Consider the following 24,747-nt stretch of genomic DNA (forward strand, 5'->3'; position numbering starts at 1 on the left):
AATATTTACCTGTTTCTGGGTTCCAAACATATACTATACCATCCTCACTTCCAGCAAAGAGAAAAGTCCCACATGGTGTCAAAGTACTATGAATTTTTTCCCGGTAATTTGCTGCACCTACAAATTTCCTTGCTGCTAATCTACAAACAAAAAAGATTTCACAAATGTAACCTTACTCACTGAAAAGATTGATTAAAAAAAACCTTCTCTTTTAAAAACTTTTTTTTTTAAATACTTCTTTTGCATTTAACAATTTTTTGAGAATCTGTTATGTGGGAGACATTCTACAATGATGCAGAATAATGAAGAGGGAGTCCCAGAGCTCAGGGACTTTATAATTTAGCAGGAGAGAGAAAGAATGCATTAATATAAAACAGAAATTGGATGCAGAAAGTGTCACAAAAGAACAAAATGAGTACTTTGGAGATTTGGATGAAAGTGATTATTTCTAGCTGTGAAGAGGGAGCTTCCTTTATAGAAGTGGTATTTGCGTTGGTTACTTAAAAATGTACAAAACTGTTATATTCTATTTTTCCCATGTGATAAATTTTTAAAATCACACGAGTAGTTGGATTCTTACAGGAATATTACACAGAAATATTATTAAATCATCTATTAAATATGGTATATAACCTTCTAGACTTTTTCATTTGTGAATAATAGCTAACATTATTTTAGCGCTCACTATGTGCCAGGTAAGCACTATTATCATCCTTGGTTTACAGAGAGGACATTACATACAGTGTCCCAACATATGCTTTTTTTTTTTAACAATAAATCATAATAATGGCTTTCTGTGTCAGGAAATACTGATTATGATTATGCTTTCGTTTAGTAGGTATATTTTATCACACTCTAAACATTCCTTAAGAAATCATCTACTATGGGACAACACTTAGGATGTCTGTAGCTTTCCCCTACCATGAACATGAGTTCCATGAACAATCTTGTGTAAATGTATTTTTTCACTGTTTTATAACTATTTTCACATAAATTCCCAGACCTCAGGTTACTGGCTCAAATATTTCTGGAGTCCTTGCTATATGGTATAATGTTTTAAGTACTTTACATGTATAAACTAATTTATTCCCCACAAAACCCTTATGAATATGGTTTATTATTTCTCCCATTTGAGTGAGGAGAAAAGAGAGGCACAGAATGGTTAATCAGTTGGTCAGGGATGAAAAAGGCAGTATTTGACTCTAAGGAGTTTGCCTCCAAAGCTCAAGCAGGATTCTAAACTGAATACTGTACACTACTTAAAAAGAGAATAACCAAATTCTTTAGGCCTACCCTTTTAAACATGGCACTAATCCATTTCTAAAAAAATTCTCTCTCAGCACTCCTTATCAAGAAATTAATGCTTCTACAGACTTACTCACCCTGCCTTGAACACAACTTCTATTATCCTACCTCGGAATTTTATTCCAGGATCTTCATATTTCCCACCCTCCTGATAACACTTCTATCTTACCTAAATTCTATCCATCCTTTCAGATTGAGCTCAAAGGCCAGCCTCTCCATAGAGCCTTTAACAGAAGACTATAGAATAGCCATCATCACCTTTACCTGTTGCCATGAGAGATATAATCCTTTTATGAAATATTTATAGTCATTAAAATAATACATATCAAGCACTTGCTATCTTCCAAGCATGACATGGGTATTATGTATAAAAGAAGAATAAACAGATTCCAGTCTTAGAAGATCTCAATATTTAGCCTAATTAAATGTCTTGTGTTATTCTGGAGGCAGTATAACTAGATTATAAACTCCTGATGAACTACTCTGAATTCTCCAATTGCACTGATGCCTGTATCCTAAACAGCTCTGCATAAACAATGAAGTCCTTACCAGTTAGCCCTACAAGTGAATTGTAGAATAAACCAGTATAGATCACATTTTCCTTTCTAAACACAATAATGAAATCTAATAAAACTAGAGTTCTCATTTGTTTCATTGGTATGCTTAACACCAAAACAAAAGCATACCAGAAGACCATGCTGTTTTTTTCAGAACTCTGCTTCTGCTTTTTATATTTAGGAAATTTCCTTTTTTAATTTAGAAATAAAACAAAATAAGGAAAACAAGGATATATTGATCAAAAACCATCTCATTCTGTTACGATATTATATCATAGTACTATGCTATACCATTATCATAGAGATAAAAGATAGTCTAAGGCAAAAGTTTCTTCTTTTTAAATTGTAACAACAGGGCAGCCTGGGTGGCTCAGCAGTTTAGCGCCTGCCTTTGGCCTGGGGCGTGATCCTAGAGTCCCAGGATCAAGTCAGGCTCCCTGCATGGAGCCTGCTTCTCCTTCTGCCTGTCTCTTTCTCTCTCTCTCTCTCTCTCTATCATGAATAAATAAAATCTTTAAAAAAAAAGATTTAAATTGTAACAACAAAAAGCAACTGACTATATTTCAGCTCCAGAACTATTCACATTTTGAGCCAGAAAATTCTTTGTGGAGGGACTGTCTTATAAACTGTAGAATACTTAGCAGTATCTCTGGTCTCTATCCACTATATACTATCTGATCTCTATTCACTAAATACTAACATTCAAAAATGCCTTTAGACATTGTTAGACGTCTTCTGAGAGGACAAACTGTCTACTTGAGAACCACAGCTTCATTTTATACATATGAATTAACTCATTTCTTATTCTATGAGTCAGTCAGTATTGACCTGTCAATACTGAAATATACTTACATTCGGAGATCCATAATTCTCAAAGTACTGTCTTTGGTATGGATTAACAATCGTTTTCCATTGGGATGAACCTCCAGATAACTTATGGGAATCCCCTTAAACTCACTCTCTTTAATTTCCTAAAATGATTTAAAAAGATTATAAAAATATTATCACTTAACAGATTGTCTAATATAAAGCCCCTTTTGGAGTACAAAACTAATTTAAGGAAGTCATTTTTTATCGTAATTTAAAGTATTTTTTTAAATTGTTAGCAAAAAGAATTCCAGTAACTTCACTTACAGGTTGAAAATACAGCTGACAGTATGTCTTTTTTGATTGTTATGTAATACCACATTTAATTAGTATTTCTGTAATGTATTCCCAAATAAGCACTTCATAAAACACAACTTCTTTGTATTTTCTTGCTTACCATCATATAAGAAAGCTGCTAATCTTTATGACTTCAAAAGTTAGTACAGAATTGACTTTTAAGTTCTATTTCAGTCTAAGATTATGTCTTCATGCATTTATCCCCGCGTTGTCCTAAAAAAGGTATGGCATCTTATTGACATCTTATTCTGAGACCATGTAATTTAGATTGTAATTTTAGGGAATTTTTTTTTTTTTTTAAGCAACAAGAATCATTTCTTGCATCTGAAGTATTCTGTGATGACATCCTTGGTCTGAGACTCTTTGCCATAGTCCTTAACCACCACACAACTGCAACCAACGACTTCATGGAGTTTTCCCCCCTCTGTCAGTTTCACAGAGGTCTACCCATTCATTCCCTTAGTTTCTTCTTGTCATCAACCTTAATTAGGTTGATTTGGTGTTCAGCACAAAGAGCCTCCACCAACTTGACCTACAGAGGCTCATCAGAGTTGGATGCAAGCACACCTAAGATGGGTCTGGCACTTGTCTAAGGCTTTGGCAGCTTTGCGAATCCACTGTGCGAGGCCATGGTGGACAAGGGTGGTCTTCAGCACCTCCTGTCAAGTAGCATTAATGACCACTACAGCTCCAGCAGCAATGCGTTCCTTGGCCATGGTGGAGGGTGGCCACAGGTGGAGCCGAATCTTTAGTGCACCTGAGCCTCCAGCATTTTTTTTTTTTTGATAATTATTTAAGGCAGCTATAGAAGATGCCTGACTTAGGATGTCAAGAAAGACCTATGTACTGAAGGAAAATCTGCCTGGATGAGCCACACATAGCAAATATTACTAAAGGTCCTTTTTGTGTGGATTACTAGGAAAAAAGGAAAAAAACTCATAAATACAAAACTGTTTAGACTAAAGTCCAGAGAGTCAGAAGAAAGTCTGCTTTAACCTTCAGGCAGAATAGTGAATTCTTTTCCTTTGATGACCTGTTAGCATGCTTTGTCTCTTTCTCTGAGAGGATGTTCCTCCCCTTCAGAGGTAGTTTGCCACCAGCAGTGGTGGAGAACAAACTGCTATGATCCGAGTATCAACAGCTGAGCCCAAGCTGCAAAGCCTGCTGTTAGCTGCTTTTCTAAAGTTACAGAAAAAAAAGCACTGACAGTACACATGGGGTAACGTTATAGTGACTGAACTACAACAGTCTGGGGATGCGATGCACTGCTGGGAGTCTGAGCAACACACAAATGCAAAAGTGCAAAATCAAAACACAAAACTGTCTAAAAAGTGTTGGGCATGAAATTGACAAAAGTGCCAGCAAATTTAGCATTTGTAGTATCTGTTAGTGACTTCCCTTTACTTTTCTTTATCATATTCACACTCAAACAAAAAACAAAAAGCCTTAGTTTTGAAGTCCATGTCCTGTGTGGGCCATAGCACATGGACAGGTCATCTTAAGGGACAGGTGAGTATAATTTAGCATTTCTCACGCTGCCGGCTGAAGAGAACTAGGTAAGAAATCACAGTCTACAGTTTGTCCTAGGGCATTAGCTCCTAAAAGAGACTCCAGCTCATTTCCTAACTTTTTATTTTGGACTGTCTCAAGTAACCACCAGGCGGCAGACTTTGAAGATAAGTTTGCCTTTTAGTTACTATATTGAGGTAAGGAAACAAATGATTTTTAACACAAATAGTAGAATCTGCACTGTACACTCAAATTAGTGGAAAAGGTGCCTTTGGAGTTTTGCCAATCCCTTAGGTATATAAGTCATTAGAAAGTTCTTTTCAGGGGATCCCTGGGTGGCTCAGCGGTTTAGAGCCTGCCTTTGGCCCAGGGCGTGATCCTGGAGTCCCAGATCGAGTCCCGGATCGAGTCCCAGATCGGACTCCCCGCACTGGGCTCCCTTCTCCCTCTGTCTGTGTCTCTGCCTCTCTCTCTCTCTCTCTCATGAATAAATAAAATCTTAAAAAAAAAAAAAAAAGTTCTTTTCAAAATGTGTGAAACTAGGCTACAACATGAATCCTAAGCCATCAATTCTTAATCTGACAGACTAGATAAAAATGACTAAAAATAGAACAGTTTTAAAAATAGAGCTGACAGATTCAACAGATTTAACTAAAGTTTGTACAATCCTTTATCACTTACGGTGTCTTTTTCTCAAACGAGGACAATTGTTACAAGAACAAAAGTACAGCATATAAGACAGAAACTATATCAACTTACGTAAAACAAACTCAGGTTTAATAATTCACTTTGTGTTTTTAGTTAAAAAATACTGAATATGCACCAATAAAATTGCTTAATATAACAGCCTTAAAAACCCTCTACACCAAAAATGAGAGTTCGTTCATTCCTGCCTACTTAGTACAATTCAAATGTAAAGAATTATTGTGAATAAATGATAGACCGACTCATATTACATACTTTTGATTACATAAATGTGAAAGGCAGCACTGTTAACAAAACATTGAGCACACTGGTTTTAGAGTAATGTTATGGGGTAAAAAAAAAAAAAAGAACATGAATAGCAGAAAATATAAGGTATTACTTACAGATGGTAATATAACATATTCCTCACTTTAGCATAATTCCAGCAATGGATCATTGAATGTCATATCACAAATTACGGTTCAAAAATAAGAAAGTTAAGTTTGGCCAAAATTAAAATTTTCTCTAAGTTGCTGTGTCATCAATTAGCTATCAGGAAGACTACATAATTAATCAATGATAATTGACTTTGCTGGGGCTGAGAAAAACTTCATTTTTTTTGAGAGGAGAGAAATAATGTCCTGATGTCTTATTTCTAAAGTCATTAGGTTCAATTTTTTCTAATTTCTTTAATTAATTCCCAAATATGAAATATGATTTTATACCTTATTTACACTCCAGTGGCGCACTGAATGTTTCACATCATTAACTTTGACATAGGTATTCCAAACAACAATCACCCCTGTGCAATCTCCTGAATACATGTGATGACCTATTTAAAAAAAAATAAAATTACTCACGAATACTACACATAGGTAGAAACAAGTAATATGAAATCGGGAAAACACATCCTAGTATAACAAAGAATCAGAGGGCTCTTAAATGATATTTTAGTGGGATCCCTGGGTGGCGCAGCGGTTTGGCGCCTGCCTTTGGCCCAGGGCGCGATCCTGGAGACCCGGGATCGAATCCCACGTCGGGCTCCCGGTGCATGGAGCCTGCTTCTCCCTCTGCCTGTGTCTCTGCCTCATTCTCTCTCTCTCTCTGTGACTATCACAAATAAATAAAAATTAAAAAAAAAAATAAAAAAAAATATTTTAGTAAAAAAAAAAAAAAAAAGAAGAAAAGCACAAAAAATCCCAAATACAACTAGTAATCAAATTCCAATTATCTTAAATGAATTCTTCACTCTTTTGAATTAGTTTTGATGACTTATTTCCCTTTGTCACTTATGTGAATTTGAATACAAAAAGAAACGAGCATCTCACTACATTTGTAAATGGTTCAAATTCTAAAGCCAAACAAATAATTTTAATTATTCAATACATATCTGTATTGCCCACCTTTATTAACCTACATAATCTGTTTTATACTCCTGGAAAAACACCTATATTCTAATATATACTGTTAGCAAAATACCTGATACTAGTAGAAAGTTAATAAACGATCAGGGAATGAATAAAATGATAAATAGCAGATGTTCCAATTTAACATAAATTCTTAGTCAAACCATCTTATAGTTGAATGGGACCTCAGAGAGCATCAAATTCAACTTTATACCCACTCATGAATATCTTCCACACCATCTTGAACAGATGGTTGTTCAGTAACTGTGAACTTAGTATTTTACAAAGCAGCTAGTCAATTGATAAACTACCCTATATACTAGAATGTTCTAATTCTGAACAACAGATATCTGTCTTCAGTGGCTTTGGTACCATCTCTACCTACTGGAGCAACATAGACTGATTATTTTTTTGTTTCACATTTGGGTATCTTAGTCAAATATTTGAAGAAATTCATCCCTCTTTTTCAATTTGAGCTATTTTTACCAAGACAAAGTTTGCACACCTTTCTATCCTTGGTTGACTTTTCCTTTTCTGACTTCTTAACATCCTTGTAGTAAACTGAATATATTAGCAGTACTGTCATTTTTATCTGGACCCTATCCTAATTAATTATAGTTCTAGTCTACCTATCAGTGTCTGAAATAAAGTAAAGGTGACTATATTCTCATAAGGGTCTGTGGGGAATAAGTTAGTTTACACATGTACTTAAAACATCACAGCACACAGCAAGGACTCCAGAAATATGCGACTCAGCAACCTCCAGTCTGGGAACTTATGTTAAGAAAATAATCATACGGATGCTTGGGTGGCTCTATGGTTGAATGTCTGCCTTTGGCTCAGGGCGTGTGGGCTCTCTGTGGGGAGCCTGCCTCTCCCTCTGCCTATGTCTCTGGCTCTTTCTTTGTGTCTCTCATGAATAAATAAATAAATCTTAAAAAAAAAAAAAGAGAATAGAATCATAAACAGTGCAACAAAGCTTTGTATATATAGAAAGCTGTACATACAGCTTTTATATATACTTTTTTGTGTATTTTATTCACAGAAATCATGTTCATGGTAGGAGAAAGCTGGAAACATCCTAAGTATTGCCAATAATAGAACATTTCTTAAGATGCAATCAGACAACTATATAACATGTACCTGTTAACTGTTACCTGAATGCAAAGGTGCCCAGCACACAGTGCCCTCAGTACATAGTATAAATACAGGTTTCCCCTGCTATCTATCTAATATTCTTTTGGCATTTCCCCCCCTTCATCATTTTAACCTTTTAACTCAAAAGCCACTTAAGAGAAACCTACTGAAAAAGAAAAGAAAAAGAAAAAGGAAAGAAAAGAAAAGAAACTTACTGAGGGGATAATCATCAATCCAATGAAATATACTTATAAAATTTGGTATCTGACTGGTTGTTACAGCAAAGATTAGTTGAATCTAAATGTTTAAGATTTAATGACTTTAATGATTTTTTTAAAAGATTTTATTTAATTTCTTAGAGAGAGAGCATGCACAGTGGGGAGGAGAAGGAGAGGAACAAGCAGACTCCATGCTGAGCGCAGAGTCCAATGTGGGCTCAATTTCATGACCCTAAGATCATGACCTTGAGCCGAAATCAAGATTCAGGTGCTTAACCAACTGAGCCACACAGGCACCCCAGAATTTAATGATTTTAAAATTACAAACAAAATGCCCTCACTGCTAAATCTGTGCCTGTGTTTACAATATGATCCGCAAATACACGTAAATCTAAATATGTACAATCATAACACACAAAATCCCTTCAAGCTTAGAAAAATTCTTAGTGAACAAAATATTTTTAAAAATTCTTCATTTGGAATATGTTCTGACATACCTTCAATATCAAAGCAGAGAGAGTTGATGAAACTCCTGTGTGTGTCAAACTGTCGGATCAATACAGCAGGATTCTCTCTCATATCAACCTTCCATACCCGTATCACAGAATCATAGCATCCGGTAACCACCAGTTCTTTGACCGCAGGATGGAATTTGGCAGTGTAAACAAAAGAGGGATGAGGTAAAACTCTGAATGTATTGCTATTATTTATTTCATTTTTCCATATCCTAGAAAAGGATAGAAAGTTATATATTGCTTCTGAAAGGCAGAAGTTTCTAAAACTTTCTCTAAAGACCAGCACAGCCAGTGGAACTGAAGTAAGCAATGACAATAACCAATGGTAAACTAAATTTCATAATAATAAAAAATAATGTGATCAAATATTTGATGGCTGGAGTTCTGTACATCTTGACAAAGCTATTTCTTAGTTATTATCAAGTATAATGGTTAATTTGTCTACTAATTTTAATCTATACTGTAAAATGAAAAATTATATTTGGATATATATTTTTAAAAACCTATTTTTGACATTGATTAAACACACACTGAACAGTTTGGTAAAACACTGCATTTAGTACATTACATACAAAAAATAAAATATAGGAAGAACTTTATTCTCTGCTTAGGTTGTATATATTGCTTTTGCAAAATGCTCACTAGTAGAGGTTTAGAGAATAAGATAATCTATTAACTTTTTATTTGTAATTTCCAAGCTTAGATAATGATCACAATCTCAAAGTCTTAAAAGCTATACTGAAATTACTATATGATACCTGAATAAAATAAGATTGAATTAATTATAATATTTTGATAATCATATAAGATTGATTGTATTAATTATAATATTTTGATATAATTTGATAATTATATTTTGATAATTATATTTTGATAAATCTAAATATGTACAATCATAACACACAAAATCCCACCAGATAGAAAACAGACTACATTACAGACTTGCATTAAACACTCAATTTATGCTTAACAGTTTTACTATCTCTTCCTCTAAATAATGGATAATTTTTAAAAAAGTAATATTACTGTCATTGCTACAGTCCTTACAAAAGAGTAAACCCTATGAGTTAAAACTGTTATGTTACTCTGCATCTCTAGTCAGTGCATAAAAATAGGCAAAATTTAGTAACAGAAAGGTATTAAATGAGTGTGAAACACTAGATTTTAAACAGTTTGTTTAAATTATTAGAATTAGAAAATATATTAATTTTTAATAGGGGGATTTTGAGTTCATTCTTTTAATCACAACCTAAGAACTAAAGCAAATTAAGTCCTTTTCAAAATTATCGATGAAAGAAAAAAATACAGTTGCCATTTAAGAATAACATTCTATGAGTTTTCTCAGCAGCTGCTTCAAATACAGGATCTGATCTTCAATTACTAAGAATCCAAACTAATAATGAAGGAAGTGAAAGAACATGTTTTCAAGTGAAAATAAAGCACGTGTGTCACTGCATAAACACTTTTACCATAGTAATACTTTGAATGAATATATGCTACATGAAATACAGTACTTATTGAAAGAACAAAATCACTAATTTGTAATGAAGATTGTTAGAAGAGTTTTAAAAAATTAAAAATAATAAAAAGAATATAGTTTAAAAGATTGTTAAAATTTCAGTTGCTTGCTTAAAAATCTTAGTATTATTATTTGAAATAATATACAATAGGCAAGAACCAGTGGGAGTTACTCAGGAGACACTACTAATACTTAACGAGGAAGACAGAAGACCCGGCCAGAAGCCCATGCTTCTGCCACTTGGAGCATTAGCAACTCTAATTCTTTTCCTCTAATTTTAGCTTATTCAAAATCTTTACCTCTTTCAAAATCTCACTCTTTTTGGTTCTAGCCGCAATGTTTCTTCCTTCACTTAGTTAATCTTATACAAATAAATACTTTTATGATACAAAGAGCCCTCAAAGAGTATCAATCTCAAAGACACATAAAGAGGTATATTTTACTACAACATAGTATATGCTATGTGGAAAAATCCAAGAGATTTTTAAGAAATGGTTAAAACTGAGCTGGTTTTTAAATGATGACTACGAGCCCACAGAGGCTCACAAAAGGCACTTAAATGTTTGCTGAGTGACTGCGTTAAGCAGGAAGCCCAGAAAAAGGGCATTTAAGTACAGGAAGAGGAGGCATGGAGAGATACCAAAGAGGGTAAGATGCTAAGGGCATTTCAAAAAGATTGTGTGGGTGAGGCTGAGGGTATATGGCAAGTACACAGGAGACGGATGTAGGGTCAATGAGAAACATGCCTATTATGCCATGCTAAGGAACTAGAACATTTTCAAAAGGGTGATGGGAATCAAAGACTTGAAAACCAGGGCAGTATGAAAGATGGTTGTGGAAAGCTGGAGGAACAAAAGGCTGAACAGTGGGAAAGGTCAGCACCAACAGTTTAACCAAGAGGCAGATAGCAAGTATCTGAATGAAGGTAACAGCTGTGAAGATAGAAAGTGTGACAGAATGGGGAGCCTTTTAGGAGGGCAAACTGATAGACTGTGGTATTGCTTGGATATGGGAAGTTACAGTGGAAACAAAAAAGAAATAAGTGCTACTCTGAGTTCCTGCCTCAGGAGAAAGGGTGGAGGTCATGAAAAAAAAAAAAAAAAAGAAAAGAAAAAGAAAAACCTACAAGAGGACTAAAAAAGGAAAGCAAAGTTTGGCGATATTAGGAAGTCTGGGTTTGGATCTGGGGTGCTACCAGCAGTCCAGAGAGAAGTGTGTAACAGTAAGTGAAACTCCGAAAAAAAGTGGGCACTAGAAGTCAGCTCATATAAGTGAGATTCAAAGCTGGGGAAGAGGAGAGAGACCAAGATGAGCACAGCAAACCAGGGAAGATGATCAAGTAGGAAGATTCTGGGAATAAACATCTATAGAGAACAGGCAGAGGAAGAGGAACAAGAGACAGAGAACAAGAACTGGCCAGGCTCATAAAAGGCAAAAAGAAGAGGCTGTTGATAAAACTATTAATTTAAAATCTTTTAAAACGGATCAACAATTAATTACTGTAGTGAAAGCAAACAGGATAAGGACCAACACTGGCCACCAGGTGTGAGAGTCAGCAAGAAACTGCTGAGCTCTTAAAGAAGGTTGCTCTAGCAAGGTAGAAGTGAAAGCCAGACTCACTGGGTTGGGCTAAAGATCATGTGTGTAGAACATTCTTGATGGTGTAGAAAGAAAAATAATATGATAGTATGAAAACCAGGAAGAACTGAGAAAAAGATTTCTTAAGGAGATTCGAGCACATTTTTAATATGAGACGACAAAATCAACAGAGAGAAAGATATAGAAGAGACGAGAGGGGTATAGGAAGCAGAATCGTAGATTGAAGGACTGAGATTAAAAGCACATGTCAAGGAGTGGCCGGAAAGGTGTCTTTACCCATACATCTTTGTTAGGAGCCACAGAGATAAAGCTGGGTACATTTATAGATACTGAGTGGGAAAGCAGAGGGAGATACAGGAAGTTCATGTCTTGTTTAATTTCACTGTAAGTTGAAGGTAGCTAGTGAAAGTGGGAATATGTAACTCCACGGAGGGAACTCCAAGTGCTGTAAGGATGTGCTACCAGAAGAATGGGAAAAGATATCTGAATAAAGATAAGGAAAAAGCTTGCTCAGCTGTGATGGGAGCTCAGGTGATTTCAAGACTTGAAAATCCACAGTCAGGCCTTGCAAGGTTATGCACTATTCTCTAGTACAACCCTGCATCAGATAGAATGGCTATGCTGAGAGGGTCCTGGAGGATGCTGTTAGGGGGACTAACAGCAGGTGCCCAGCTACAGAGGGAAGGAAATCAAGTCTCACCAGTTACTATCTTCTGCATTTAAACAGAAACAAAACAGTGATGACAACATCTTAATCCATTAGACATTTTATATTAAAAAGGAAGCTGATAAGATTGACAGAGGGGACCAAGGCACTAGAAGCGTCTGTTAAAAAGTGTGTTTAAAAAGCCAGAAGCAGAAATACAGAAAAGTGAAGTCAGAGGGTATCCAGACCTACTCTAAATGTCAGCTTCTCGGTGTACAGAGATAACAAATATTTATGTGTATCCACTCACATTTGTTGGAATCAAATTAAATTACATATATAATATAAAGCATCTTGAAAAATTACCTAATATATGCAAGGTAGAACAAGCAGCTAAAACAATATCAAGGAAATTTACAAAGTAGCTTTTAAAAATTTTATTATGATACTTAATAAAAGTTGGAAGGGATTAAATTACTTTATGACTGACATTCTGAAAAATGCAAATATTGACAATCTATAAAACTCTTAAAGCACAAGGTACATATTCACTTACACTTACAGGTATCCCCTGTTTCTCGAAAGTTTGCATTACACCACTTTGTTTTTTACCTAAGACCTACATTAGTACCTGTTTTCACTAACCAAAAAAACCTGAAGAGAATTTCTTCTTTAAAGAAAAAAAGGAGAAAGCAAAAAAAAAAAAAAAAAAAAGGGTCCAGCAGTTGTTTTGCAGGGAGTCCTTACAAAGGCAGTGCACATCCCCAGCAGCGAGAGTGGCACTGCCATGTTCTTCCCCAGGTACTACACTCAGCACCTCAACTTCAAGTTGCCATAGCTCTAAACTGTGAGCATTTGTGCTCTATCTCAATTTATTTTGTGCATCCCTTAGCAAGATGTGTCCTACGGTATCAAAAACTCCAAAGGAGGTTATTTTTTGGGTCTGGGAACACTTAAAAAAATTTCCAAATCAATTAATAGTTAATTACTACTTCACTTTATGCCATTTCATCTTAGGAAAGGTTTCATAGGAATGCTGTACTTCTGTACAGCAGAGGAAACCTTTACTTGCCCCATACCAAGCACTGTGCATCACTGTGGCCTGGTCCTTGCACACAGCACTGAAGAGAGAATCCCTACCATTTAGAGCTTATATTCTAAGAAAAATATCAATTGTTTATCTTATGTCAAACAGTGTACAGTATTAAACAATGTACATAATGTTCATTTAAGGACATGGAGAACTAGAAGCATTCCATATTACATAAATAAAATATACTTAATAAAAACATCGTCAGGAAAAAGTTTTCTACTACTAGTAATTAGTCTGTATGACAGTTCCTTGATAAGCAAAATATTATTGAAGCATAAGAATAGTTGTATCACTTTATATTCTCTTTGTTTTCCTTGATGGCAAACAACATACAACATATACAAAAAGTACTTCTTAAGTATACTAACCTGGCAGTGCCATCAGATGATGCAGTAAGGATATAACGATCATCATTTGACCAGCAAAGATCATAAATGATATTGAGGTGGCCACACAATTCTCTCATGAAACGCCCAGAAGGAATTTCATATACTAATGAAAATATTCAAAAATTAGTGGGTTTCTAGACAGAGTCCTTAATCCAGTAACAGACAAAAAACACAGCTTATAATAATTTGCATACAAAGCAAGCATTAAGAATATTATCACCAAAGATATTTTCAGCATAAAAAATGTCAAAGTCTACTTAAAAATAGTGTTTATTTTCTCAAATACAAGAATTTACACATATAAAATTTTACAATATGCTACAATTATTCACATCTCTTCAAAGCAACTTTCCTAATAATTGCCGACAATTTATTAATCAATTAATAAACCACATTAAAATTGCAATTTACTTCAAAGATTCTATAATTTGGGCTTTCATGAATAAGATTTTACTTTACCTAAAAATCAATTAAATTCCAAACAAAATTTTAATTATTTAGAGAAGAAATTTAAACTGTGCTATTGTTAGAAAAAAAATTCTTTAAAAAAAAAACAAAACAAAGATTTATTTGAGATAGCTAGAACACAAGAGTGAGCACACAATGGGGGAGGGCAGGGAGCACAGAGGCAGAGGGAGAAGCCTATTCTCTGGTGAGCAGGGAGTCCAATCATGGCTCATCCCAGGACCCTGGGATCGTGACCTGAGGCAAAGGAAGATGCTTAGCTGACTGAGCCACCCAGGCACCCCTTTTTAGAAAATTCTAATACAAAAATGATATAATTAGAGAATTAATAAGATCCAATCTGATAAACAAGGCATTCTGGTATTGCTATAAGTTAAGTTCAAAATGAAATCTTCAGATAGTGACTTAATTCAGAACAACAAAGTTTGCAAGTCTCTACTTCCACCTAGTGGTAAAACCAAATGCTCTTTAAAATACTAAGCAGTACAGAATTGCTTCCAGAATAGCAGGAGGACCCCAGAGTATCTGCTCCCTGATAAAAGCAAAGAGAACACTGTAAATATTATCCAAATTAACTTTTTCAGAGCTCTAGAAATTAAATAAAGGCCTGCAACATGAGGAGCATTTATTCAAGAAAAACAGCTTAATCTTGGTAAGAACCAGAGCTTTGTGGTGTTTTAACTTGCCATGTTCCCATTCCCTTCTCCCAAGCTCCACAGTAGCTTTAGAAACCAATAGCCTCACAACTTAAAGCCAACAGCCTAGCAGCCATGGGATGGGGCAGAAGAGGTAGGAAGCTCCCCCAAAACCCCAGCCCCAAGACTTATCACTATTAAGACAGCCTGGCACTGGGGGTTATTCTGTATGTTAGTAAATTGAACACCAATAAAAAAAAAAAAAAAAAAAAAGACAGCCTGGCAGGCAGTTCCCTAAACAGCTCCATTCCCAGGGCTAGGCTTTATTTCACCTGCCTCAGAGCATGCTCTGTGTGAACAGCCCTAACCCTAGGGTGCTTGCTGAAATAATCAGTGGCACAGTTAACTGAGCAGTGATACCAACTGAGGCTAAGGAGAGGCTGAGCAAAAAAATGTAAAAGGAAAAAACTTGAAATGAGATGTCCATAGGGGACTTTGACAAATTCCAACAAACTCCTGAGAACCCAGCAGGACATATGTATGTGAACCAAAGACTAGAGGCCCTCTCTCACTCTGACTGACCTGAGGAGGCTCTGTGCAAACAGGAAGTGAAGGCTAAGGCAGAGGTACAGACTGCTTGCCGCGAAGTGTTAAGAGCATATCCCAAAACACCATATCCTTGTAAAGGTTGGGAGATCTATTCACTCAAGGTATTTAGAAAATCTTCACCATAGCTGACCACCAAGTTAACTGAAAAGAGACTTCAGCAACAACAAATCCGGAGTGGGTGGGTGGAGAGGAGGCGGAAAGAGAGGAATCTGATGTCCAGACCTGCCACACATGTAATATGGACACATGAAAAAACTGAAACAGTCAAGTATGGTCATACACAGGAAACAAGGCAGTCCACAGAAACTGTCCATGAGGAAGCAAAAACATTGGTCTTTCCAGGCAAAGACTTTAAATCCACTCTTACAAATATGTTCACAGATATCAAGAAAGCCATGTTTAAAAATTAGGGTGTGAGAATAATTCTCACCAAAAAAAGTATCAATAAAGAAACAGAAATTATAAAAAGACCAATAAAAATTTTAGAATTGAAAAGTATAACAAGGGAAATAAACAATTCACCAGAGGGGCTCAATAACAGATCAGAACTGGCAGAAGAATCAACTTGAGGACAGGTCGTTTGAGATTATGTAGTCTGAGGAACAGAAAGAAAAAGAATGAAGAAAAAGAATAAAGCTTCAGAAACCTATGGGACCAAGTGTACCAACAGAGATGATGAGAGCCTCAGAAGAGAAAAAACAGAAAGGAGAACAATCTGAAGAAATAAAGACAGAAAACTCCCCAATTTTGTGAAAAACAGTAATCCACACTCCAACAAACTAAACAAATTCCAAGTAGATACATCATAACCGAACAATCAGAAACCAAAGACAAATATTCTTTTTTTTTGAGAGAATATCTAAATTTATATAGCATTTTGAACAAGATTTTTTTAAGCATAAAGTAACACATATTTATCACTGAAATGCTGAAAACATAAACCAGAATGAAAATAACTTTCACTGCCCAAAAGAAATAAATTATTCTGGAGCATGTTTTCTAAGAGTCATTTTTCCTCCACGCATGTTTCAGTGAATTTTTAAAATAGCATGATCATAATCAAACTACACAAATCATTTTGTATTTTTTTAAAGCTAATATTATTTCATGAGGAGGAATATTTTTTGAATAAATGCTAATCAAGCCAATTAGGAGTCCTTGCTGAAAAGAGTAAATCATCAGAAATAAACTGTGTGAAGCTGAGGGAAGTTCAATACCATATAGCACTTAGGGCACATGCTCATGAGGAGTAGGCTACTTCCTGCTGGTTTTCATTATTATGCAAGAAACAAGGGAAAGTATTTAATGCCTCTCAGTCTAAAAGAATAGGCAGTGCTCACATAAAAAAAATCTCTTCAGCTACAGAAATTTTTCTTTTTAATATAGTTTTCCATATTTTTTAAAAGCAATCTGAAAGTGGGTTTTTGGCCTCTCTGCTGCCTTCCCTACTATAATGAGAAATCCTCTAGGTACTCCTGCACTATTACCATTCTAGTAGATACGAAATTGGAGGGCTTTCATAATTTAAATTATCACTGCTATCAACTGACCACAATGGGATAGAATTCCTCATGAAGTTTATTAATCTCTTCATGATTCAAAATGTCTGCATTTAAAATAGAAAATGCTTACAAAAATCCTCTTGCATGTTTTAAGAATAAGCTTACCATCTTATTTGATTATTCTCATCCTACTTCCGAAATATATTTTACAGAATATTGTAAAATTATTATTAAAAAACTGGGGAGGGGCAGCCCCAGTGGCTCAGTGGTTTAGCGCTGCTTTTGGCCCAGGGTGGGATCCTGGAGACCCGGGATTGAGTCCCACATCGGGCTCCCTGCATGGAGCCTGCTTCTCCATCTGCCTGTGTCTGCCTCTCTCTCTAGGTCTCTCATGAATAAATAAGTAACATTTTTAAAAACAAAAAACAAAAAACAAAAAACTGGGGATTACTCAAATTAAGATTTCAATGAATTTTAAAAACCAAAAATTGTCCTCATAGACTTCAATTAGATTAAACAGAATTGTTACTAACAGATAATTGGATATCCGTCCCGGCTGGCACAGGCTGCTGCTAATATTCTTCCATTATGAGAGAAAGCAAGACAAAAACATCCTCGTTCTCCTGCATTTAGTGAGAAGAGGTGCTTGTTTGGAATACGGCAAGCCTAAAAAACATACATTAAAAAAATAAATTAAGAAATATTAAAATATGAAGGCTAGTTGTTAATTCAATTACTGCAGTGGGTAGAGCTTTATTTTTTTAAGTTTCTTTACTGTGATTCAGAGAAAGAGAAAATAAACAGAACGATGGAAAATTATAGTAAATTATTTTACTTCCTAAAGAGAGAATCAGTTCTCCATAAAATAAAGTCAATTTATACTCCATGTCTAGCTAGTACTTAATTTATCTAAAATATGAATAGAAAATTTCAATATCTGGTACTCTAAAGCTGACACAATTACATGCACACACTATATATAGACACACACACACACACACACACACACACACACGTATCACATCCTTATTCCATGTCAGCACCTAATAAGTGATTTCTGCTGAGCCATAAACTTGTTCTGAGACCATAAATGCCCTTTAGGGCCTAACTTAAGTCTGGGATGTATGAATATTCATTTCTCTTTCTTTTTTTTTTTTTTTTTTTTTTTTTTTTTTTTTTTTCTCTCTCTTTCTTTTTAGGTCATAAAATAACTATCATTTGTGGCTGCCTTCTGAAAAGTATTTCAAAGTAATCAATCACCTCCTGTTGGTTTCTCATTCACTAATTTCATTAAAATTTCGTAATTTTTATGATTTCCTTTCCTGTTACCAGAAGAAACCCAAACTTTCCATGTATAATATCTACTGTAGAAAATACTTTTTTTTGTCTTAATTCTACCTCTTCCAAATTTCAGTGAGCCTTAGTTCCTGGGTTTATTATTTCGAAAGTTCAATTAAACATATATTGGTCCTTTACTATATGCAATGAATGTGGTACTTCCTTACAAATGTCTTTCCATATATTCATCACAGCACCCTGTAAGTAACTATTATTTCTATATAAAACTAATAAGGATTATTGAGAGGGTCAAGCCCACCTTACTGGGTCTAGTCAAAGATTCTTAGTTCAAGAGTTTGCTTTCTAGACCAGGTGTTTCACAAGTAGCATTAGGATTCAGCAGCATTATTATTAGCAGGAAACATTATAAGCAGCTACTAGGAAGGTAAAACATTCAACAGACATTTATTAGGTGTCCACAAGGTAGGGGACACCATGCTACCCATCTTTTCCCTTCATTCTCCACCCAGATGATTTAGACAAAGAAGAGAGAAATAAAAAGATGAGAAAAAATTGAAGGAAAGGTTAGGTTTTATAAGCATGTGCTGCTGCTTGCTCCTAGAGCAGGAACACAGAAAACTCTGCCTCACCACCGAAGCTAAAAAATCACTGATGCCACTATCACTTTCTCTGTTTGCCCAGGATTTGACACTGTACTCAGAACAGACACTCAATGGACATTTAATATAAAGGTCCTGAACACATTGGGGACCTTCTTTCCCCTTCTTTACTATCTTGCCAGTCATTACATTGTGCTTGTTCATTCTATCTCTCTCTTGCATTCATCTCTTATTTTTCATTTTTACCACAATTATTCCAAGGTTAGACAGACCCTTTTCACCTCACTACTGACTATAGCTACTATCTTGACAGTTTCTCTCATTCTGATGTATCCTATCTCAAGATCTCCAAAATGCCACTGCCAACATTAACATGTTCTAAAATACGACTATTATCACACTTCTCTCCTACTCAGACTCTCCATTATTTCTCATATCTCACATGAAGTATTAGGCTACCATTAAAGATACTCCATGATGTGGACCCAATCAATCATATCACTTTACCCTCTTATACTACTGAATGTTTGGATAAAGTAAGATTTTGGATAAACTGCTCAGATGTACAATGGCTCAGATGTACAAAATGAACCACTCTAATTTTTGTGGAAATAAGTAAGAGGTTTGCAAAACTGTATCTGCAATGCTTCTCACCACTGCAAAATAAGTTAACCAGAAGGAAAACATTAGTAAAAGCTTAAACACTGCTCAACTTGTGGTAGAAATATACATATATGTATTTCCATCAAAATGTGATTCAGGAAAAAGTTGAGGACTATAAAAAAATCTCATGAATCCATTAAAAAGATCTATTTTTTTTTAAATTTTATTTATTTATGATAGTCACACACACAGAGAGAGAGAGAGAGAAAGAGGCAGAGACACAGGCAGAGGGAGAAGCAGGCTCCATGCACCGGGAGCCCGACGTGGGATTCGATCCCGGGTCTCCAGGATCGCGCTCTGGGCCAAAGGCAGGCGCCAAACCGCTGTGCCATCTATTTTTTTAATAAAATCCATTTTACTAAGAAAACCCATCAGTGATGAGCACTAGGTGTTATGCAAAGCTGAATTATTGAAAACTACATCTGAAACTAATGATATACTATATATTGAATTTCAAGTAAAAAAAAAGAAAACCCTCTTAGGACATTTACCTCTTAAATTATCAAGAATCTGTTTTTTTTTTTTTTTATTGCTGTTATGAATTGAACTGTGTCCCTCAAAATTCAAATGTTGAAGCCCTAACTTCAGTACTTCAGAATGCAACAATATTTGGAGATAAAAATCTTTAAAGAGCTATTTTTAGAGTAGGGTCCTAATCTAATAAGACTGCTGTCCTTGTAAGAGGAAGAGACACCGGTGATCTACATGCACAGAGAAAAGACCATAAAGAGGCAGCAAGATGGCAGCTATCTGCCAGTCAAGGACAAAGGCCTCAGAGTAAACCAACCCTGTAAACTTACCCTTGGGACTTCAACCTCCAAAACTATGAAGAAGTAAGCTTATGTTATTTAAGCCACCCAGTCTGTGGTATTCCTTTCTGACAGCTCCAGCTAACGGATAAAACTAACCCAGGTCCCCAAAGAAAGAACCCAAGATAGTGCTTTTATGCACATGATATGTATATTATTAGTTATCAAGTAAGTTAATGGAAAGACAAGATTGTGGTTAAAAACAAAGGTAATTAAAAAAAAAAAGAACCAAAACAAAGGTAATCCGAGAGTTTTAAGTAGCAAGCTAGTTATCCTCAGGACTGTTGGAGCTTTAAAAATAAATAAAGACATCTCTAAATGAATTGAGAATGATCAAGCACTTCACCTGCCCAGGTAGTCGTTTCCACTTCACCACTTCCTTGGAATCTTCTAGTCCAGGTTCGGCATCTACTGAATTGGTCTCGTGGTGTCGTTCACAATACACAGGTTTACCTTTTTCCTCTTGAACAGCAACCACAGAACGGTAAGATGGCTTTATCTAAATGTGTATAGAAGATGAGAAAATGTAAATATCAAGTTAACCCTTTTCTCTTTTCTGGCATATAGGACTTTTCAAATATTGAAACAAACAACATGGAAAGGTAACCCAAGAAACATTCTACTTTTATGTACATCATGCTGAATAAGATGAAAGGTGCTTAAATTGCAGTTCTATTACCAAAAAGCCTTAAAAGTTGGATGGAAAAAAGAGAACTCCAATGGTCACATGAAATGGTTTTAATAATTCTACCCCTTTGTTTCTGCTTCTTCACCAATCAATACTTACCAGATGTTATGTCACAGCTCTGATATACTGTGATATCCCTTGCTTTAATATCACAAAACTAATATCATAAAGACCTAAAGTTTTAAAATCTTCCTTTTCTTAAAAAGAGATTTAACTCCATTCAAATTAATACAAACCAACCATCTGGTCACACTTATAATATCACTTACAGGATACTGTCCTGAAATGTCTTACTGCAAGTAACACAAAACAAAAGTTTTGCTGTAGAACCAATTCTTTGCTAAAATCATTCATAGTTTTAAATCTATGGAAAGCAGTAGTAGAAACATTATTTACTGATTATTTGAATAATATTATGAAGAGTGTGCCTGCAAATCATGGTACTGCAAATGCCTTAGTCAAATCTAGCTTGCTGTTTTTGCCAATAAAGTTTTATTGGAACACATCCACACACATCTGTTTAGCATCACCTACATAAGTCTATGTAGCTATGTTCTCACTACAAAGGCAAAGCTGAGTAGTTGCAAAAACTGTATGTCCTCCAAAGCCTAAAAAATTAACTACTCTTGAGCTTTACAGAAAATATTTGTGAACATCTATTTTACATCATTCTTTTACCTTTATTTTATTTAATTTTTTAAAAAGATTTTATTTTATTTATTCATGAGAGGCGCAGAGAGAGGGAGAGGAGAGAAGCAGAGACACAGGCAGAGGGAGAAGCAGGCTCCATGCAGGGAACCTGACATGGGACTTGATCCCAGGTCTCCAGGATCACAACCCAGGCTGACGGTGGCGCTAAACCGCTGGGCCACTGGGGCTGCCCTTTTACCTTTATTTTTTTTATTTTTATTTTTTCCTTTTACCTTTATTTTTAAATACCAATATTATTTTAAAAAAATTCTCCTAACATTGAAACTTATATTTAGTACTTAAACGTTCATTTAAATATCTTTTATACATCAGGTTTAATATGTAATTCTTTTTTTTTTTTAAATTTATGATAGTTACACAGAGAGAGAGAGAGAGGCAGAGACATAGGCAGAGGGAGAAGCAGGCTCCATGCACTGGGAGCCCGACGTGGGATTCGATCCCGGGTCTCCAGGATCGCGCCCTGGTCCAAAGGCAGGCACTAAACCGCTGCGCCACCCAGGGATCCCTAATATGTAATTCTTGAAAGTACTTTTAGATTCTAGAAATCTATTAAAATAATTTTAGAGACCTTATATTTTTAGAAATGGATAATTCTATCATTTAATTTTAACAAAAGAGAGCATGTATTTCTATGTGCTATTAACTTACACATTCTGGAACTTTCAATCCTCTTACAGTTACGTACAATGTTGATGGATAACGATTTCTTGGATATTTTGACCACCATTCAAAAACTTCAACAACATTTAATTGGAATCGAGGCTTAGTAGGTGGGTAATACAGCTGCAAACGAAGTTTCGAATTGATGTTTACATTTCCATTGGCTCCAAGAAGCTTAAAATAAGAATCCCATTAAAATGTTATTTTCACTGAAAATAAATACATCCAATAAAGCAAGAGTACAAAGTCAAAAAACTCATTTTAAAAAGATAAAGATGGCATGCTGAAATTCCTTAAATATATAAAGCAAAGAACATTGACAATGTTGGTTAAACACAATTCCAGATCATTTTTGAGAAAAGGTAACACAAGTGACTTTTTAAATATTTTCCTGATAGCTGTCTGGCCTGTATAATTCAGGCTGTTGGTAAAGCATTTGTATTATGTGCCAGATGTTACTTGGCACAGAGGTAATCAAGATACCTTTTGTTTGGATAACAGTGATAAAGTTAAAATGCACATTATTTGAACACAGAAGCAAATCTTCCATTTGTTTAGTATCAGTATTTTTAATGGTAACTTAAAAAAATTTTTTTGAGACTGTGCATGCATGGGGGAGGGGAGAATGGGAGCATGCACACAAGTGGGGGGCAGGAGGGCATAGGGAATATTAAGCAGGCTCCACATCTAGCACAGAGCCTGACATGGGGCTCAATCTCATGACCCTGAAATCATGACCTGAACTGAAATCAGGGTCTGATGTTTAATCGACTGAGCAACACAGGTGACCCTTTAATGGTACCATTCTAATGTTTTAATTTTTAAAAAGTCAAAATCATTTTCAAGGAGTGATTAGCATAAACTCAAAACATTAATTACATTAAAAAAATTTCAGTCTACTTTCTGAAAAAAGGTTATTCAATAAAAAGCCCATTAAAGCAAGTTATATTTAAACTAAATAAATGGACATGCTTATGAGAAAAATAACAATCTCAACTCAAAATAGGTCCTCTTTCATTAGATTATGACAGTAAGTAGAAAATGCATGTTAAGCCTTTATGTCCTCTACAAATTAGGGGACAGTTGGGTACTTTGGCAGCAGTTCAGGCAGAACACAAAGGTGACAACCTAGGAGAGCAGGGGCTGAGGGCAGGGAATATATTCAGTAGTTGTTACCGACTGATGCAACTTGGAAAGGGAAAGAAAGGAAGATTCAGGAAAGATCCTAAGGCAATGCTGTCCAAAAAACATTCTGTGATGATGAGAACGTTCTATACTCATGGTTCCCAAAACAAGATACACTAGTCACTTATGGTTACTGGGCATGTGAAGTGTGACTAGTGCAACTGTGGAACTCAGGTTTTAGTTATATCTAATTTTAATTAATTAATTTGAAATCAAATAGCCATGTATGATTTGTGGCTACTAAAATGAACAGTGCAACTCCTAAGGCTGTAAATATGGGAGACTGGGCTGATGGCAGTGCTATCAACTGAAGGAGCAGATAGAGAAGGGGTAAAGGGTTTAGGTAGGATGCTCAGAGTGGGGAAGTGTGAGATATTTATAGGTTGTCTAAGTTGAAATATCTGAAATCTAAGGTAGAGGCAAGAAAAGTGGTTTAAGAAAAGTAGAATAAAGCTGAAACCATGAGTACGATTGATATCAAAGAGGTAAGAGGAAGACCATGAAAGAAAGTGAAGGAATGGTAGAGGGAAAATCAGGAAAAGATGATGTCATGAAAATCCAGGTAACAGAGGTTCAGGAGAGTGATGTATTAAACACACACGGGTGTGGATAAAAGAAGATCTAAAAAATGTTCACTTACTAATGTGGCAAATTAAGAGTCACTGATGATTTATCTGGAGACACTTTTATAGCTGAAACAAAATCCAGATTACAGTGTGTTCAGGAATGAGGCATCAATAAACAGAGCTAGCAAAAATATAGCCCATCTCATCCCTAGTCTTCTAGGGAAGGATGTTAAGTCAAATTGGAGGTCATAAGCTGAGAGTTGATGTTATGATATACAGGGATAAAGAACAGTTTCAATAGAGTAATAGAAGCATTCAGCAACTGAATATTTAGCCCTCAAGACTTCCTTCATAAACCCTACTCGTATCTGCCCAGAGTTTATCATGAGGGAGTAATATTTTAAGGAGATATTATTCCCAACTTCTAAATCATACTTTCTACAGGTTTTCATACTCACTGGGCAATCTAGTTTACACGAGTATGATGCTTAGCATGAGTAAATGAGTAAGATCCGGCCAAGATCCTATCATTATGGTTACAATTATATAGTGTAAAAAGATTTTATTATTTTATAACTTAATAGTAATATATGTGCACTAAATGAATTAAGTGTC

The 24,747-nt window shown here is 35.3% G+C and overlaps 1 protein-coding gene and 1 pseudogene across 24 annotated transcripts in view; both read right to left on the reverse strand.

Annotated features, from left to right (window-relative positions):
- AHI1 (Abelson helper integration site 1) overlaps positions 1-24,747 on the reverse strand; it is a 199,003-nt gene that overhangs the window by 139,177 nt on the left and 35,079 nt on the right. For all 24 annotated transcript variants that reach the window (XR_012030072.1, XM_072824443.1, XM_072824495.1 and 21 more), the window contains 8 exons: positions 22,370-22,555; positions 20,669-20,821; positions 17,486-17,618; positions 13,721-13,844; positions 8,478-8,707; positions 5,945-6,051; positions 2,715-2,833; positions 10-140 (listed from right to left, as the gene is read on the reverse strand). Coding sequence is in view for 23 of the 24 variants with exons in the window: in XM_072824443.1 (XP_072680544.1) it covers positions 10-140; positions 2,715-2,833; positions 5,945-6,051; positions 8,478-8,707; positions 13,721-13,844; positions 17,486-17,618; positions 20,669-20,821; positions 22,370-22,555 (1,183 nt within the window). In the remaining variant the exon portion in view is untranslated. The remainder of the gene's footprint in view (positions 1-9; positions 141-2,714; positions 2,834-5,944; positions 6,052-8,477; positions 8,708-13,720; positions 13,845-17,485; positions 17,619-20,668; positions 20,822-22,369; positions 22,556-24,747) is intronic.
- On the reverse strand, positions 3,206-3,742 carry LOC140632606 (small ribosomal subunit protein eS12-like; annotated as a pseudogene).

The sequence above is a fragment of the Canis lupus genome, chromosome 1 (assembly GCF_048164855.1).
Source record: "Canis lupus baileyi chromosome 1, mCanLup2.hap1, whole genome shotgun sequence".
NCBI classification, from domain to species: Eukaryota; Metazoa; Chordata; class Mammalia; order Carnivora; family Canidae; genus Canis; species Canis lupus.